Source organism: Ptychodera flava, chromosome 3, assembly GCF_041260155.1.
Source record: "Ptychodera flava strain L36383 chromosome 3, AS_Pfla_20210202, whole genome shotgun sequence".
Lineage (NCBI taxonomy): Eukaryota > Metazoa > Hemichordata > Enteropneusta > Ptychoderidae > Ptychodera > Ptychodera flava.
The window spans coordinates 3,773,478-3,790,155 of NC_091930.1; the positions used below are offsets into that span (position 1 = coordinate 3,773,478).

Here is a 16,678-nt window from a genome sequence, read left to right on the forward strand (position 1 = left end):
AAAAAAATAACCTTACATTACTGATATACTAGAAAAACAAATAACCTTACATTACTGATATACTAGAAAAACAAATAACCTTACATTACTGATATGTTAAATTCCAAATGGCATCCATCCCTGCGTTAAGTCTATGGGGGGAAATGAAATTTTAAATTTTTTAAAAACTAAGACAACTTGTGTCGCCACATTGTTGCTGATAGTGTGTGATTGACATTCCTTACTTTATAAATAATTTTCCTCCACAGTTAAAATCTAACCAATCACAGATTTTCAGCAGGTGGCTGCTTTTTCTAAATAGCGCCCTCACATAGGCATTTTGAATACCAAGGAATGGCCCTTTGACCATATATGGGCATATTTAGATTAAAGGTGACTGTATATCTTTAAGATATCAATCATCACTGACGAAAAGCAATTCAACACATTTTACTCATCTACTTATATTTCTCACACTAATCTATTCTGCACACAGATTCCATGTCCTGAAGCAACGTACAGAGACTCACAAGGTGCAGGTGTATTAGAAGACTGTCTGATATGTACCCCAGGCCACTACTGCGAAGTGGGAACTTCCGATCCTGTCATCTGCCCTCGTGCATTCTACTGCCCGGAAGGATCATCTGCTCCCATGCCTTGTCCGATTGGACGTTACGGAAATCAAACAGGTGAGCAGTTACGTCTTTTCTCCAGTTCAGGAGAATTAAGCTTTGCTAAGTTGGGAGAGTTGGAAATCAATCCTGCTGGAACCAAACACCACAAATATGCCCAATGTATCTTCCAAGTAAACAGTCAGGAACTTCCACATTCTATCATGCTGCAATTTCTCTACTGCCTGAAGTATGGAGCAGGAGGCAGATTGTAGATAATTGATGCATACACAAAGTGTCGGGCACAGTATTACAATATAAAGCTCTGATTAACGTCCCACACTGCTTTTCAGGGAAAGACATATTTCCAGAGAAACTATTTTGACGCAATGGCTGTAGGGTTCATTTCAGTCTGTCACTCACTGTACAAGAGCTGATGTTCACTTAATGCGCCCATAAAAGCAACTCAGATCATTTTACTTTGTGTTTTTTGTGTTCAGGTGCTGCCAGTATAGAAGACTGCCCCCTCTGTGATCCTGGCTACTACTGCGACTCACAGGGTTTGTTCAAACCACGTGCCCCATGTGACCCGGGATACATCTGTTACAGCGGCGCGTACACATCGACTCCGACAGACGGCGTCACTGGTGAAATCTGCCCTGCCGGTGGCTATTGCACTCTGGGGTCATACGAGAGTCAGCCGTGCCCACCGGGAACGTACAGCAACACATCCGGAGCAGTGAACCATTACGACTGCTATGCCTGCGATCCGGGCTTCTACTGCAGTAACGCGCGGACTCCGGAGCCGACGGGTCCCTGTAATCCGGGATACTATTGCACAGGTGGCGCCAGGACTCCCAACCAGACGTTGACTCAGCCTGGATACTATTCGCCCTCTGGATCAGCCATGCCTTTTGCGTGTGAATTGGGCACTTACATGCCGTATGATCGAGCCGGTGAGTGTTTGACTTGTGAACCCGGGTTTTATTGCCCGGAGAAAGGGTTGACTAACATGACTGCCTGCCCTGCTGGGTGGTACTGTGGAGGAGGGTCGTTCACGCCGCAGGCGTGCCCAGTGGGTACCTTCCAGCCGTTTGAATACATGATCTCCAGTGATAACTGCACTGATTGTCCGCCGGGATATTACTGCAACGACAATGCCATAACCGCACCCACCGGTCAATGTGATGCTGGTCATATCTGCTACTTGAACGCTGAGTTTAGTAATCCAGTGTACAACGATGACCCGTCCGGCGGACAGATCATCCTGACCTGGGGAGACATCTGTGGACTTGGTCACTACTGTCCCGTGGGTGCCACCTACATGGTGCCGTGCCCGACGGGGACTTACCTCAACTACCTGGGAGGCAAGAATGAGTCTGAATGCATTGATTGTGATCCGGGGTACTTCTGTAACGAGACGGGTATAGACGCGCCCATCGGTCAGTGCTGGCCTGGATTTTACTGTCTCGGAGGCGCTGCTCAACCGAACCCCCATGACAACACCACAGGAGCCCCCTGCTCAGTCCGCAGATACTGCCCGGAGGGATCGTACGACGAAAGAGTGTGTGCTGTCGGAACCTTCGCAAACGCCACAGGGATGTCTGCGTGTCTGAATTGTCCTGAGGGTTTCTACTGTCAGCCGGACAATGACCCTATACACTGTCCGCAGGGCTTCTATTGCATCGGAAGCAAAAATGGAGAGAGGGAGACTGTTCCAAAGGCGTGTCCCGTCGGAACTTACGGCTCTCGCGAGGGGCTAACGGATATAGAGGAATGCAGCGACTGTCTGCCGGGAGAGTATTGCGAGACAGAGGGCTTGTTAAACGGGACAGGACTGATAAAGGCTGGCTATTGGTCAAAACGAGGGGCACAGCAGGCAGGTCCTTTCGGAGATGTGAGTGATGACTGGGGTATATGTCCACCTGGTTTCTACTGCCCTGAGGGCAGTGGTGACCCCACACCCTGTCCACCGGGGACATTCAGGTGAGTCTGCCCAAAGTCTACGTGTTGATAATATGTTGTGGCTAACTTATTAAATAGTGTCCAAAAATTGTTCTTACAGTCAAATCTCTGACAAGGTTCCTATTATTTGTAGCTGTAACTTTCACCAAGGAACAACCATTGTTTACTGGAATCAGCTTGTTGATAAAAAGGGTTATCAAAATATCTAACTTTGAAATGTATTAACTGAGAACAGTGCAGAGCTGTTGTAAACTACATGCATAGAGTCAAGTGTAACCATCTGAAAATAATCACGCAGTTTGTTGTCTAGGATATGATGAAGAATATTCCCAAATCAGTGTACTGTAAAAACCCTATCAATTCGCCCAGAAGAAAAAAAGTTTTTTTTTTAAATAATCGAATTATTAGGAATTCAACAAAAGTATAAAAGTGATATGCTTACCATCTAGGATGATTAAAATATAAAAAGGGGACTTTCCTGAAGTCCCAACTAAGACATTCTGTGGTGTACATTGTATTGTTATCAAATATGTGTAGTTCAAAATAGTTTGTCATGATAGGTTGCTTGAATTAATAGAGATTGAGGAAGTCCCAATTTCCATTTGTGGTTGAATTGATAAGGATAAAATTACGTTTCAAAGAAGAAAAAAAAGGTCGTTGAATTAAAAGAGTGGTCTCATTGATAGGGGTTTTACGGTAACTTAATTTGCTTGTTCTGTATAAGTTATAAATGTGAATTTTGATGATATTGATTGATTTTGTGTGCTTGTCCTTTCAGTACATCAACTCACCTGGAAGCAGAGCTTGACTGCACTCTGTGTACAGCGGGGTATTACTGCATGGATTATAACCTGACTGCTGTGACAGCTGAGTGTGCTCCGGGCTATTTCTGTCTCAGGGGATCGCCCGATTTCCAGCCCACTGATCCAAGCTATGGTGGAGAGTGCCCAATGGGTAAGTGTCTGGCAAAAATGTAATGATTTTGGTATGGATGGATATACTGGGCTCAGTATCTGAGCCCAAGGGGTGATTTTCAAGGTTAATGGGGAACAATTGGGTGTTATCTGGGTAGATGTATTGTGTCAGTGATGCAAGCAATTGTTCCTAATGTACTATATGTTTTAAGCCTTTGATTTGCTAAATGTAATTTTGTCGCCTTTAGAAAATATACCCAAGCCAGCTTTTTTCAGTTTTTGCCAAAATTTTGATAAAAAGTTGTGGCTAATGAAATGTGATGCCTATTTGGTCCAAAAATATCAAAAGAAATACAAAAAAATTCATAGAAATTGTTAAAATATTAGAGTAAAAGTTTGGCATGAAAATTACAGCTCTCAAAGGGTTAACACAATCTAACTTACATTACTCTCAACAGGATACAAGTGCCCTGCTGGTTCTGAATACCGACCCCTGTCTACCAGGCACGTACACCAACCTCACAGGTCAGGTGACTTGCATGAACTGTCCAGCCGGCTTCTATTGCTTTGAGAACACCACCATCCCGGAGCCCTGTCCTGCTGGCCACTACTGTGGTGAACAGACCCAGACCCCACATCAGGACCCCTGCCCCAGGGGAACCTTCAACAACCTGACAGAGAGGAGTTCAGTCTCTGACTGTCTGGCATGTGCATCAGGGTAAGGAAAGAGTGATTGTGAGAGTATGAGATAGTGGTTGGTACGGCAAGCCAAGTAATCAGGTGCAAATTACGCACTTTGGTGTTGTAAAGTAGTATGAGTCTCAAAAATGAAAGAGAGACTTACTGAATTTGTGCTCAAAGACTTACACTTTTGCTCAAACTTTCCTCAAGGAAATTTTCAACCACCGCTTTCAAAATCAAGAAGAAAAGTCGGGGGTTGCCTTGCAAATTTTGGTATTAGAGAAACAAAGTGCCTTAAGTTTACGGATATTTTAAATCCAAAATGGGCATATCCCTGTGTTAACTCTGTGTTGAAAATATAAATTTTTATTTTCATAAAGCGAAGGTGATAAAGATTATTCTTACTCCAAGAGCTTAAAAATGAGCCCCAACGTAGAACAGAAAAGAGTTGTAAAGTTTAGTCTGAGTTTCTGTGCCCGAGGTGTATGGTACCTTATACAACAGTATCTGAATTTTTGTTTCTAATGTGTCATCTTTAGGTACTATTGTGGCAATCAGGGTCTTGATTGGCCCACAGATGTCTGTGACCCCGGCTGGTTCTGTAAGAATGGATCCGAATTTGCTCAACCTGTCGATCCGGAACAAGGCGGCCAGTGCATGGCAGGGGAATATTGCCCCGCCGGAAGTTCCCTGCCCTTGGACTGCACACCAGGGATGTACTGTGGAAGCAATCAGTTGTCGGAACCGACAGATAACTGCAGCGCTGGATACTACTGTATCAGTACAGCTGTGGTTGCCAACCCAACTGATGGCGTTACAGGTATGCATGGGATCTTTCTCCAGAAAGTTAAGGGGTCCTTTGACAGGTGGCACATTATCATTGGTCAATAGTATCAAGCATATGTTAGTGGCTCCCTAGTTGATAAACGCTAATACCTTTTTGTGATGCATCTTGAAAAAGGAAAGATTATCAGAGGAAGTATTCTCATGGTCATTCCACTGAAATATACTCAGAAACTGTCAAATTTGCGTCATTGAAAGCAAGGCACAAAATGATCTTGATAGTTCTCAAGTTTTGTTCTTTGAGAATTTGCCATGTAAAATTAAGCAATTTTATAACCAGTTTTGAAATTGGCAAGGTAGGAATATTTCGCTGATATTTGAAAATTCTTAAAAGCCATTCTGCAGATTTTTCACAAGCACATCGTCTATCAAAATCTTGACATCAAATACCATATCTGTTGATGTATTCCTACCCCCTCACAGGTGACATCTGTCCATCTGGCCACTACTGTCCATCCGGCAGCCCCGCCGGGGTTGCCTGCCCACCAGGTACATACAGCAACACCACAGGTAATAGGACATCAACGACTGCTTCAACTGTACGGCAGGGTTTTACTGTGAGGCTACGGTAACAACTTTGTGACTGATGAATGCGATGAAGGCTATTACTGCCCAGAGGGACAGGCTGTGTCTAATCCAAATGATTACATGTGTCCACAAGGTAAGACAACTTACACATCATAGTATTCTTGCTATTTGCAGTCTTCTAGCAGGACTTATATATAATATATCAAAAGTTTTAGGTGATTTTCATGTTCAAGTCATCCATGGGGTGCTTGCCGTAGGGAGGAAACAACAAATTTTGTGCAAACTTCATATTTCTGCAAAAAAGCTCTGTATTCTTGAATGTCAATGCAAAATGCATTACAGCACATCTTTCATTCTGAGATATGCACAGCAACTCTCTTTACAAACAGTTCAGTTTCATCTACATAACAATTGGCTGTAATTTCTGCAAAAACATTTTCTGCAACATAATCTCTACCAACTGTGATCTACTAGCAAATATTTAATATGGCAATTACTGAATCTACATAATTAAAATCTTGAGTAGGATTGGGGAGCCATAATTCTTGGAAGTGATGTCATAGAGCCCCCTATGCCAACCCCAGTTCAAAAATTTCTGATTCAGTGCTAACAGCATGGGTGAGCCATATTCATGTATGATCACATTGGTAGTGAGATTCCTTCAAAAGCAAGCAGTAGTTGAAAGTTTCTAAAAGTCGGGGGATTATTTATATTCTGTGATATCACTCAAGGTGCAGCAGATGAAAAGAAAATGACATTTAATATCATTAGTATAGAACACCTGTTCTACATTTTATCACAGTAGAAGTTACTTTTCATTTTCCACACATTCAAATGTTAATTATTCTTACATCTGTTTTTATCAGGTCATTACTGTCCCAAAGGCAGCACAGAGCCAGTACGCTGCGACTCCGGAACATATCAGGATGAGATAACCCAAGCCACATGCAAGACATGCCCCCAGGGTTACTTCTGTGACAACACCATGGAGCCTGTGGTGCTGTGGCAGAACTCCACCTGCCCCAATGGGCACTACTGCCCAGAGGGCACCCGTTACGCCTACGAGTTCAAGTGCCCCAGGGGCACATTCAGCGATCGCCCAGGACTGAATGAATCTGACGACTGCAACCCCTGCCCTGGTGGCTACTTCTGTCCCGAGGAGGCCATGACCAGCTACTCTGACCTTTGCTCTCCGGGCTACTTCTGCAGGAGATACGCTGTGGAAGCGACTCCCGATCAGGACGATAACGCCAATATCTGCCCGGCCGGGTTCTACTGCGGGGAAGGTACTGATGAACCCAATCGGTGCCCAATGGGTACCTTCTCATACAACACCATGCTGGAAAAAGAGAGCGATTGCCTCAACTGTACCAAAGGCTACTACTGCGGCGACTTCAACCTCACTGATCCCAGCGGTCAGTGCTACGAGGGATACTACTGTCCCGAGGGGTCGGAGCGACCAGACCAGATCGACTGCCCAATGGGTCACTACTGCACCAACGGTACCTTTGACCCCACACCGTGCCCGGCCGGAACCTTCAGCAACGAGACGAACAAGATCGGGCCCAGCGGCGAGAACGGCTGCTACCAGTGCACCGGCGGGATGTACTGCGAGACTGAAGGCTTGGTTGAACCCACTGGGTACTGTGGTGAAGGGTACTACTGCCCACCGGGTACAGTAGACAGAGAACCCAGCACCACGTACTGCCCCATCGGCCACTACTGCCCAGAAGGTGTAGCCTATCCAATACCATGCAGAAACAACAGTGAAGTAAGTTTACAATAAAACATTTATATTTCATGTTTGTTTTCTTGAACCCGTGTCTGTAAATAATGGAACTCTCTAACTGCAAGATGTGAGGTGTATTTAGCATTCATCTATGAAAATTTTATTTATTGTTTCGGTATGAATACGGTAGTTTATGCTAATGATTCATTGTCAGTGATGAATATTTATGAACCTGATATGAAGGAACTCTGTAGGTTTTTACTGAAAGTCCATATGACATCCTATCTACAAATTCTTCAAAATTTATTACTTGTAACTTTACAAGACTCCTCACCCATAGCGTCTACTACAGGATGATGGCAAATGTGGTATCGCCAAGTAAAGCAACAGAACTTCTAAAACTTTCTTTCACATGGCAACTGACTTCAGACACTTTGTCGTGTTAGTACCAAATACATAATAGGGTAGTACCTGTAAACCTAACTGTTGGCATTGTCATTCTCCCTGTAGGTGAACCACACCCACGCTGTCATGTGCTACGAGTGCCCGGCCGGTTACTACTGCCCTCAGGCGGGGATCAAGCAGATCTGTCCTAGGGGGTACTACTGCCCACAGGGCACGGGCATTGATCTCCAGTCGTGCCCCAGGGGTACCTATAGCAGTGCAGAGGGTAACTACATGCTCAGTCAGTGTGTACCCTGTGAAGCTGGCTATTATTGCGATGAAGAACATCTGGCAAACCCTAAAGGTGTGTTACTTCATAGAATTGAGGGAGAAAAAATTATTTTATTTGTGATCAGTTTCCAGTCTTACAAATGAAACCAATGTTTTTTGAACTAGTAAAAATATCAACATAGTCATTGTTAACTTGAACGTTATTCAAATCAAATGAATTTTATGTAACATTAAATTAATTAAATTGAATTAGAGCAATAGATACAATCAATTCATTATAAGTAGATTTACTTTCAGTAAATGTAATATCAAATTATGAAATCATGTCCAATAAGTTCTTTTGTAATTAATCAACACACTATAATTTTCAAATTATTCTCAGGAACTTTCAGTTCTGCAGCGTCTTTATGTTTAGTTCATGTCATTTTTTGGCTGTACCTACTAGAGTTATTGTCAAAGGGACAGATACTAATTGTCAAAGGCACAGGTATTAATAGGGGTAGTTGTTTCTTGCGCTAATCTATCCACCCATTGTTCAGTCTCTGTTTACACATGATGTAACATAGAATTTGTCTTATTTCCTACAGCTCAATGTGATGCGGGATATTACTGTGTTTATGGAATGGACCGAGCAAACCCTGACGGAGACAATTCATCAGCGCTTCAGACCAATGAGTCCTGTCCCTACTTTGATGACCAGCAGACGGGATATGGTGGTATGTGTCCCGAGGGACACTATTGTCCACAGGGTAGCGTCTTCCCAACACCCTGCCAGGCTGGAACCTACGCCCAGCACGACAGAATGGGATCATGCTTGCCATGTGAAGCAGGTAAGAATCTCCCAGTGATTTTGATTTCATTTGAAGGTGTACAGGACTAACCAACATACAGCTGTCTCCTGGCAAAGTGCCAGTGGCTTTGAAGGTCATACCTGATTGGTAGACTCTCATTATTTGCAGCAACCTAAGGAGTCTAAGACTTGAGCTGTTGTCCTGATTGGCTGTTTGGAAATAAATTTATTCAGCCAACCTATCAGCTAAAAGCTTGGGCTGACTTGCAGTGATTTGGAAGCTGTTATTCAATTGGTTGAATAGTACAAATAAACTCCCTAACTTGCTGTGAATAGTTACAATTGACCAATCAGATATAACCTTGCAAACACACTGTGAGTCAGCTGAAAAGCTTCTGAGAAGCTGCTCATAAGCCCTTGAAATTTTCCTGATGATAAGATTGTTATGCTAATGAGATTCTTTTGTTGTCCTCTTGCTTTAATGACTAGGGAGAATACTGCCAAGGAAATAAACCAACTTGACCTGATGGTAAAATATGAACTTGACAGGATAAGGGTTTGAGTTTCATTTTAAAATGTGGCTGTTCTTGTCAAACTGAGTGAGGAATTCTGGGTAATACTCTTCAATTCCTGTTCTAAAATCAGGGTTTTATCTTTCTGTACCCAGGTTACTATTGCCCCAATGGAACCATCACCTACAGCGATAAACCCTGTCCGTCCGGTCACTACTGTCCGGAGGGGACAGAATTTGAAGACCAGTACCCTTGTCCCGCCGGTACTTTCAACAACGTGACCGGCAAGAGCAACATCAGTGACTGCGTTGCCTGCCTCGGTGAGTAGTGGTTTTATTACGTCTGTCTTTTCCATCAACTAAAACTCCAAGAGCTTCAAAATGAGCCCACGCAAATCAGAGACCAAAACAATAATTGTAAAAGTTTGAAAGACTGAATATCTGTCCATTTGGCACATTCCTACCTTAATTGTGGTCTTGATTCTGTAAATAAACCCTAGATACATTTATTTTATTGTAATCACACCATGGCGGGAAATGGCAAGGGCATGGCCAATTTGAACTGTACCGGTACAGTCTCAATGAAATCCCTAGTGGCGGGAATAAAAACTTCTTTTGTTTTTTTCCATTCCGTTCAATACAGGAGGGCAGTACTGCGCCAGTAGTGGTCTCAGCTCTCCAACAGGGCCCTGTGAGGGCGGCTACTACTGCGATGACAGCTCTACGACAAGCATGCCGTCTGGCACCGGCGGTGACGAATGCAAAGCTGGCCACTTCTGCCCTGAAGGGTCGCCATTACCCATTGCTTGTACTGGTGGATACTACTGTGCAGTGGACAGACTGAGTAACGTCTCCGGTGAATGCGATCCCGGTATGTAAAGTTCAAATGCCTGTGAAAAGCCAAGTAATTGAATATTTTGCACTGCACGGAAATTAAAAGCAACCTGTTACATAATATTTAGCAGAGCGGTTTTGACTATGATGGCTTCGCTATGTGACTGGGTTCTGTACGGTGTGAGTTCGAATCCCATCAAGAATCTGTGGAATTTACTATCTCAGTGGAAGAAAAAAAAGTACATTTTATTCTTTGCTTTCCTGAAATGTGTTGAAAGACATAAGTATTTGTCTTGAAAATGCAATGCATAGTGTTCTGCAATATCCATTTTTTTTTTCTTCTGTGGATAAATGAATTCTAGTATGGACTAGAGTTCAATTGTCAACAATGATGTTGGACAAGAAAATGCATGAAAAGTGTTTGTGGAGCAGGTACTTGCGAGGTCAAGTGATGGAGACAGAGACGGCGGCTCTATTTCGTCAAACTTTATTACTACAGCTATGTTATACGCACTGTTGCAATAATATAGTGTATCTCTGGTTGGATAAGTGACAACCAGTTCCAGTAGTGAGCGATATGCACTGAATATACACATAACGTTGTGTTGACAATTTGAACACAATACACTGTGACATTATTTGTGTCTATAGAACAAGAAATTGTACTTTACAAACAGAAATAACAGAAACTGACATCAAAAGTTACAGCTAATGGCGCTTTGATCAATAACTCTAAGAGAAGCCTTTGTAAAACTCAATGCACAGTTCAGAGGGCCTAGGAAAGAAATTAGGAAAAACAATCACGCCTTAAAGCTCTATCAAAAAAGATGACACCTCATATTCTTTGTGGAATCGCTCAAATGAAATGACTTGCCAAGTTCAAGTGGTGAATTCTTTATGACATTAGAGGCTGCCCTTGAAAGGAGGAAGTTGATGTATGGATTGGGTGGTGCATTGTGGCGTATCTAGCACAAATCACTGTGTTATTATAAATGTGCACAGATGAAATATTAATAGTCATATTCCAAAAGTAGAATAAGGCTAGGTGTTCGCCCTTCATAGGAATTGATTTCATTGTTCACCTTTGACCTTTTGACTTTACTTCCTCTAGGTTACTACTGCTTCTCAAAGGCAGTGGTCCCGAACCCCAACGACGGCAACGCCACTGGTGACATTTGTCCTGAGGGCAGCTACTGCCCGGCCGTGAGCGACTCACCCACACTGTGCCCAGCTGGCACGTTCCTGAACAGCACTGGCAACGATGAGGTCGGCGACTGCATCTCGTGCATCGGTGGATGGTACTGCGCTGGCGGTGGTAATGCTGTGCCCACTGCGTACTGTGATGCTGGTTACTACTGCCCTGGTGGCCAGGCAGTGGCTACCCCACCAGAGTACAACTGCACACTGGGTAAGAGCAGAACTGTGCTCTCTAATCCTACTAGAGGGCGCTTTCATAACAGAAACAAAATGAAGTCTGCATGAGGCATGTGCAAATTTTCTTTATCGACTTCTTATTTATGATAAAAAAAATGTAAAATGTGATCTCTGTATGTGATGTAACATACTGGAAAAATGTAGTTTCTTTATCAGACGGTGAGAAGGAGACAACAATGATGTCAATTATTTATATTGATTCAAATAACTGTTGTTGTCGTTGAATTTTGTTCCAAAATGTCAGTCCAACCTGTACTTACAGTCTAATGCTGTGGCAGGCACACACACATACCAACTTATCTACAGCTATGGTGGTGGGTTCTGACCTAATTCTGATTTCTTACTCCCTTTCAATTGAACGACCATTTCAGGTCATTACTGTCCTGAAGGCAGTCCGGAGCCAGTGAGATGTCCGTCCGGCGAGTACCAGGATGAGATCGGTCAGTGGGAGTGTAAAGACTGTCCTGAGGGCTACTTCTGTGACAACACCATGGAACCCGTTGTGCTCTACAACAACTCATGGTGTCCCACAGGTAAAGATGTCACCGAGCTATATCTTTGCTTTCTGCTGGCAGATTGACAATATGGTACCTGAATTCTAGAAGCGGAGTCAAACAAAAAACTGCTGATTTTAAAGTCAAAGAGCGCAATTCCTAAATGTTTTTTTGATTGCTTTGTACAAACAAGAATACCTAATGTATTTTACCAAGGTATATGTCCCTTCACTGTTGCAGAAGTACCTACCTCAGAAATGAAAGATATTAACTTCTGCTCAAATTTTGCTCAGGAAAATTGATACGGTTCTCTTGAAAATAAAAAATCATAGGTCACTCTGCAAAGTTGGTACTTAAGAAACAAGTTATGTACAGTTTGCCCCATATGGCATGTATAAATCAGCTGCCATACCTATGTCAAATCTATGCGAAACAACTAAATTTTTGATTTTCGGAGAAACAAAGACTGTGAAATTTCATTTACTCCAGAGACATCAAAATGAGTTCACACATATATCCATATATCCATATTCACCAATACTCTGGAGTAAACAATTTTGCCTGGCTAGCAACATTTATTTTTGCAAGGATCATAACAAGCTTGTCTGTTAAAATATTACTTGAAGGACATGGAAATCCTTACATTAAGTTTTCTTAACTTAGCTGATCTGACGTTTACACAGATAAAGCTGGTCTGAGAAGAATGGCATTGCTCATGGTTTTTCTATGACAACCAATTAATGAATTTGAAGTAGAAAATGCTCAACGATCTGCAATTTTTTTACCTTGCAGGATTCTATTGTCCATCGAAGACAAAATATGCTGTAGAATTCCCATGTGAACGTGGAACGTTTAATAATCTGACCCACCGCACAGAGTCAGATGACTGTCAGCCGTGTAGTGGAGGCATGTACTGTGAGACTGAAGGACTGTCCGAACCCACCGGACCATGCCAGCCTGGTTAGTGTCAAATCTTGCAAATCAAAATCTGCGTCAGAAAACGTTGCTAGTTTTCAGTTTCAAAACGTGGAGTCAAAACAACAATCGACATTCATGTTAAGGTAGAATGGACCTTGACAGTGAATGACTTGTAAGCTTTTGCTCAAATTTTCCTCAATAAAACTTGCAACTATACTCTTACCAAATCCTGAACAAAAAATCAGGGGTCATTGTGCAAAGTTTGGAGCTGGAGAAACAAATTACCTTACACATTTGAAATTCAAAATGGCCGCCATCCCTGTATTTAGTCTACGGGGAAAAAAATTAAAATTTCAATGTTCAAAAATCTATGATGGTGAAAACTTTTCTTACTCGAAGAGCTTTAAAATGAGCCCCCACAAGTGGTAGATCAGAAAAGGATCGTAAAAAAATTTGAGCATCACAATATCAGTTCCCGAGGTGCATTCTACCTCAAGTTTCCTTAGTGGTCTTCGATCTTCGCATTGTGTTTGAGATACAGTTAGTCACAGCCTTTCTAGTGTCCAAGCACTTTACAGAAAGTCGCTGAACAGCCATAACATGGCATAAATGGCACCACTAGAATTAGTTAATTAAGGGAAGGAATAGTAATATAAAATGATATTTTTGGAATACTTTAACTTTGCTGCTCTTGGCTGTAGTTGCCCCTTTCTGACCAGAAAGATCTGATAAATGAGGGAAGTCAATAATAAAACTAAATTTTGTAATGATGGTATTATCTCTATAAACAGGATATTACTGCACCATTGGCTCCAATTCCTCCACACCGGACTTTGGCTCGGACAACAACGAATGTCCAGTCGGTCACTACTGTGCTGAGGGTACCGCCACACCTCAGCCGTGCCCGCCGGGCACCTTCAACCCTGATATGAGACTGACCGCTGAGAATGAGTGCAGGAACTGTACCCCAGGGTACTACTGTGGTCACTACGGAATGAACTACACTGACACACAGTGCGATGCAGGTGAGATGAAGTCATTGTTTGGCAATGAAGTAATTGTCATGAATATTCATGAAACTGATCTCATGATAAAATATAGGCCAATCAAAAGCAATAAATGCGTCATTACATATAACAGAAATTACCAAAATGGACTGAGATCCACCACATAAATTTTATTGAATAACATTTCTACATACCGGTATTTATCTTGTGTTTACTTTAACATCAGGGATTTTCTTTATGCCTCGGTTTAGCCGTGACACTAAGCCAGACATAAACTGGAAATTCATAACTATTTATGTTGGTATTTATAAGTGCTTTATGTGTAGGTGTTCAGTGGATCTATAGGGCACAACAGTGTGTACCATGTCGTGAAAATTGAACCGAAATAATCAGGCACAAGCCTGTCGTGGAACATCAATGATGTGAGCATAGCACATGGTATCCCATATTTACTATACCGGAAGTATTGTGTGGCCCTTTGGTGATCACCATTGTTGTGATACTCAGGGAGTATGTTGGGAAAATTTAAGACTGATTTTGATATTTTCTCTTTTGAATGTGCAGGATATTACTGTGACACAGGGGCAGACATAGCACAGTTTAAACAGTGCACACCAGGTCATTATTGCCCAGTGGGCACTGATCTACCAATAGACTGCCCTGCTGGCTACTGGTCCAATACGCCTGGACTGACTGCCGAGTCTGAATGCACAGGATGCCCAGGTGAGATGGGAAGTGAGGGTAGGGAGGGAATTGAGAGAGAGAGAGAGAGAGAGAGAGAGAGAGAGAGAGAGAGAGAGAGAGAGAGAGAGAAATGGAGACAGACTGTGTATGCCTTTTGAGAAAAGTAGAGACACAGAGAGATGGAGACAGAAAGACAAGATAGACAGACACAGAGAGAAACTGTTAATTGTAGGAGAAGTGGACAGTCTGTTATGACACCAGTATACTGACTTATAAATTATTCATGTCTCTCAGGTGGATATTATTGCCCTACTACTGGCATGACAGCAGTTATTGAGCAGTGCTGGGGTGGATATTATTGCCCTGGAAATGTCAGCGTACCAAACCCTGTGGAGTTTATCTGCCCCATTGGTATGGTCTGTCCAAATGGATCTGAAATCTACAAGGTGAGTAAAAAAGAAACAATGTGAATATGCATATGGGTCCGGGGAGACAGCAAATGAAAATGTTTTCAGTTTGTGGTATGTTCAAGAACTTCATTATAAAGTGTAAGGTTTTGGGGGTTCAGGGAATATATAATAATATGTACTTTTCAAAAAGCTTATTTTTATGTTTCTGTCCATTTTAGCAACTCCCCAAGACAGCTACAATATGCTTTTGTGCAGTGGTTGTCTGTGCCAGTTTTATAAAATTCAGAGTAAACTTTTTGACACAAATTAGCAGGCATACAAAATGTAAAACGTCAGTGATAGATTAAAATGCTGACAACCCACTATGCCAACCCAGCCAGTAAGGGGCTAGTGTTCTGACTACCATTCTCATGCTTGCTGATCTCAAAAAGATTAGCTCAGCAACCAAGCTAAGTTGTTGAATATTTTGACTTTCAGTCAGGTCTTCATTCATCATCATCATAACCTGCAAGACACAGTGATTCTCTCTTTCTCCCATCTGATCACATCTTCATCATAACCTGCAAGACACAGTGAATTTGCTCTTTCCCCATCTGATCACATCATCTTTGATCATAAAATCTGTAAAATAATTGTGTCATATTGTTTCTCAGTCCTGTGAGCCGGGTCGCTTACCAATTACACCGGGGCATCAGAGTGTGAGATCTGTACAGAGGGTTATTACTGTCTTCCAGTGGAGGTTCACAACGCATCACTGGCCTATCAGCCTTGTCCACCGGGATACTACTGTCCGACAGGTAATACATAATACAGTCAAAGTGATTCTTGTCATCCTGGTGTGTGTCTGTTGGTTCTTGTCTGTTGCATAGGAATGTATGTATTTTTTTCTTTTTGAGAGTGTATCCTTGTTTGTGTGTGTCTGTGAGAGAGAGAGAGAGAGAGAGAGAGAGAGAGAGAGAGAGAGAGAGAGAGAGAGAGAGAGAGAGGGGGGGTAGGAAATAAATAGGTGAAATTTAATCATGAAAAAAGAAGTGATGAGAATGGAGGTAAAGTCAAGTAAGTGAAGAAAGTCATCTATACATTTTGTAATCTGTAGTGTGTTTTAATAATAACATAAAAAGAATTAAAACATTCAGCTAATCAGCATAATCTGATGTGAGTCTTATGAATGATCAACTCTGTTTATGTCACAGAAAACTCTCACTTATGTTTGAAGTCTAAGAGAGGTAATGTCATTTAGAACAGTAAAACAACTACTTTGTTTTGAATTCCAGGCACTGGTTTGGACTGGCAGTCCTGCCCTGCAGGTACTTTCAGCAATGTTGAAGGTCTCAGTGAACAGAACCAGTGTCAGGCCTGTGATGGCGGCATGTACTGTGACAGTGTACATCTCACTGAACCTACTGGCAACTGTTCTGCAGGTAAGTTTGTGGGACAGAGATGACCCGTGATTGGTCAGTCTTTGACTCAAATGATTGCTGATTGGTCAGTCTCTGTGATTCTAATGACTGAGATGACACATGATTTGATGGTCTTTGATTTAAATGAAAGAAATGATGGCTGATTGGTCAGTCTGTGATTCAAATGACAGAAATGAGGCCTGATTGGTCAGTCTGTGATTCAAATGACAGAAATGGCCACTGATTAACCCTGTAGGGATGAAAGGATATG

At 42.4% G+C, this 16,678-nt stretch overlaps 1 protein-coding gene across 1 annotated transcript in view; it reads left to right on the forward strand.

The window, feature by feature from the left end:
* LOC139130294 (uncharacterized) overlaps window positions 1-16,678 on the forward strand; it is a 58,579-nt gene that overhangs the window by 1,862 nt on the left and 40,039 nt on the right. The window contains exons 4-22 of the mRNA XM_070696047.1: window positions 476-668; window positions 1,091-2,576; window positions 3,334-3,520; window positions 3,928-4,187; window positions 4,690-4,970; window positions 5,417-5,503; window positions 6,388-7,292; window positions 7,761-7,998; window positions 8,513-8,755; window positions 9,383-9,547; window positions 9,870-10,097; window positions 11,172-11,468; window positions 11,866-12,027; window positions 12,781-12,948; window positions 13,698-13,931; window positions 14,478-14,636; window positions 14,892-15,008; window positions 15,670-15,804; window positions 16,282-16,428. Of these exons, the coding sequence (XP_070552148.1) occupies window positions 476-668; window positions 1,091-2,576; window positions 3,334-3,520; window positions 3,928-4,187; window positions 4,690-4,970; window positions 5,417-5,503; window positions 6,388-7,292; window positions 7,761-7,998; window positions 8,513-8,755; window positions 9,383-9,547; window positions 9,870-10,097; window positions 11,172-11,468; window positions 11,866-12,027; window positions 12,781-12,948; window positions 13,698-13,931; window positions 14,478-14,636; window positions 14,892-15,008; window positions 15,670-15,804; window positions 16,282-16,428 (5,692 nt within the window). The remainder of the gene's footprint in view (window positions 1-475; window positions 669-1,090; window positions 2,577-3,333; window positions 3,521-3,927; window positions 4,188-4,689; window positions 4,971-5,416; window positions 5,504-6,387; window positions 7,293-7,760; window positions 7,999-8,512; window positions 8,756-9,382; window positions 9,548-9,869; window positions 10,098-11,171; window positions 11,469-11,865; window positions 12,028-12,780; window positions 12,949-13,697; window positions 13,932-14,477; window positions 14,637-14,891; window positions 15,009-15,669; window positions 15,805-16,281; window positions 16,429-16,678) is intronic.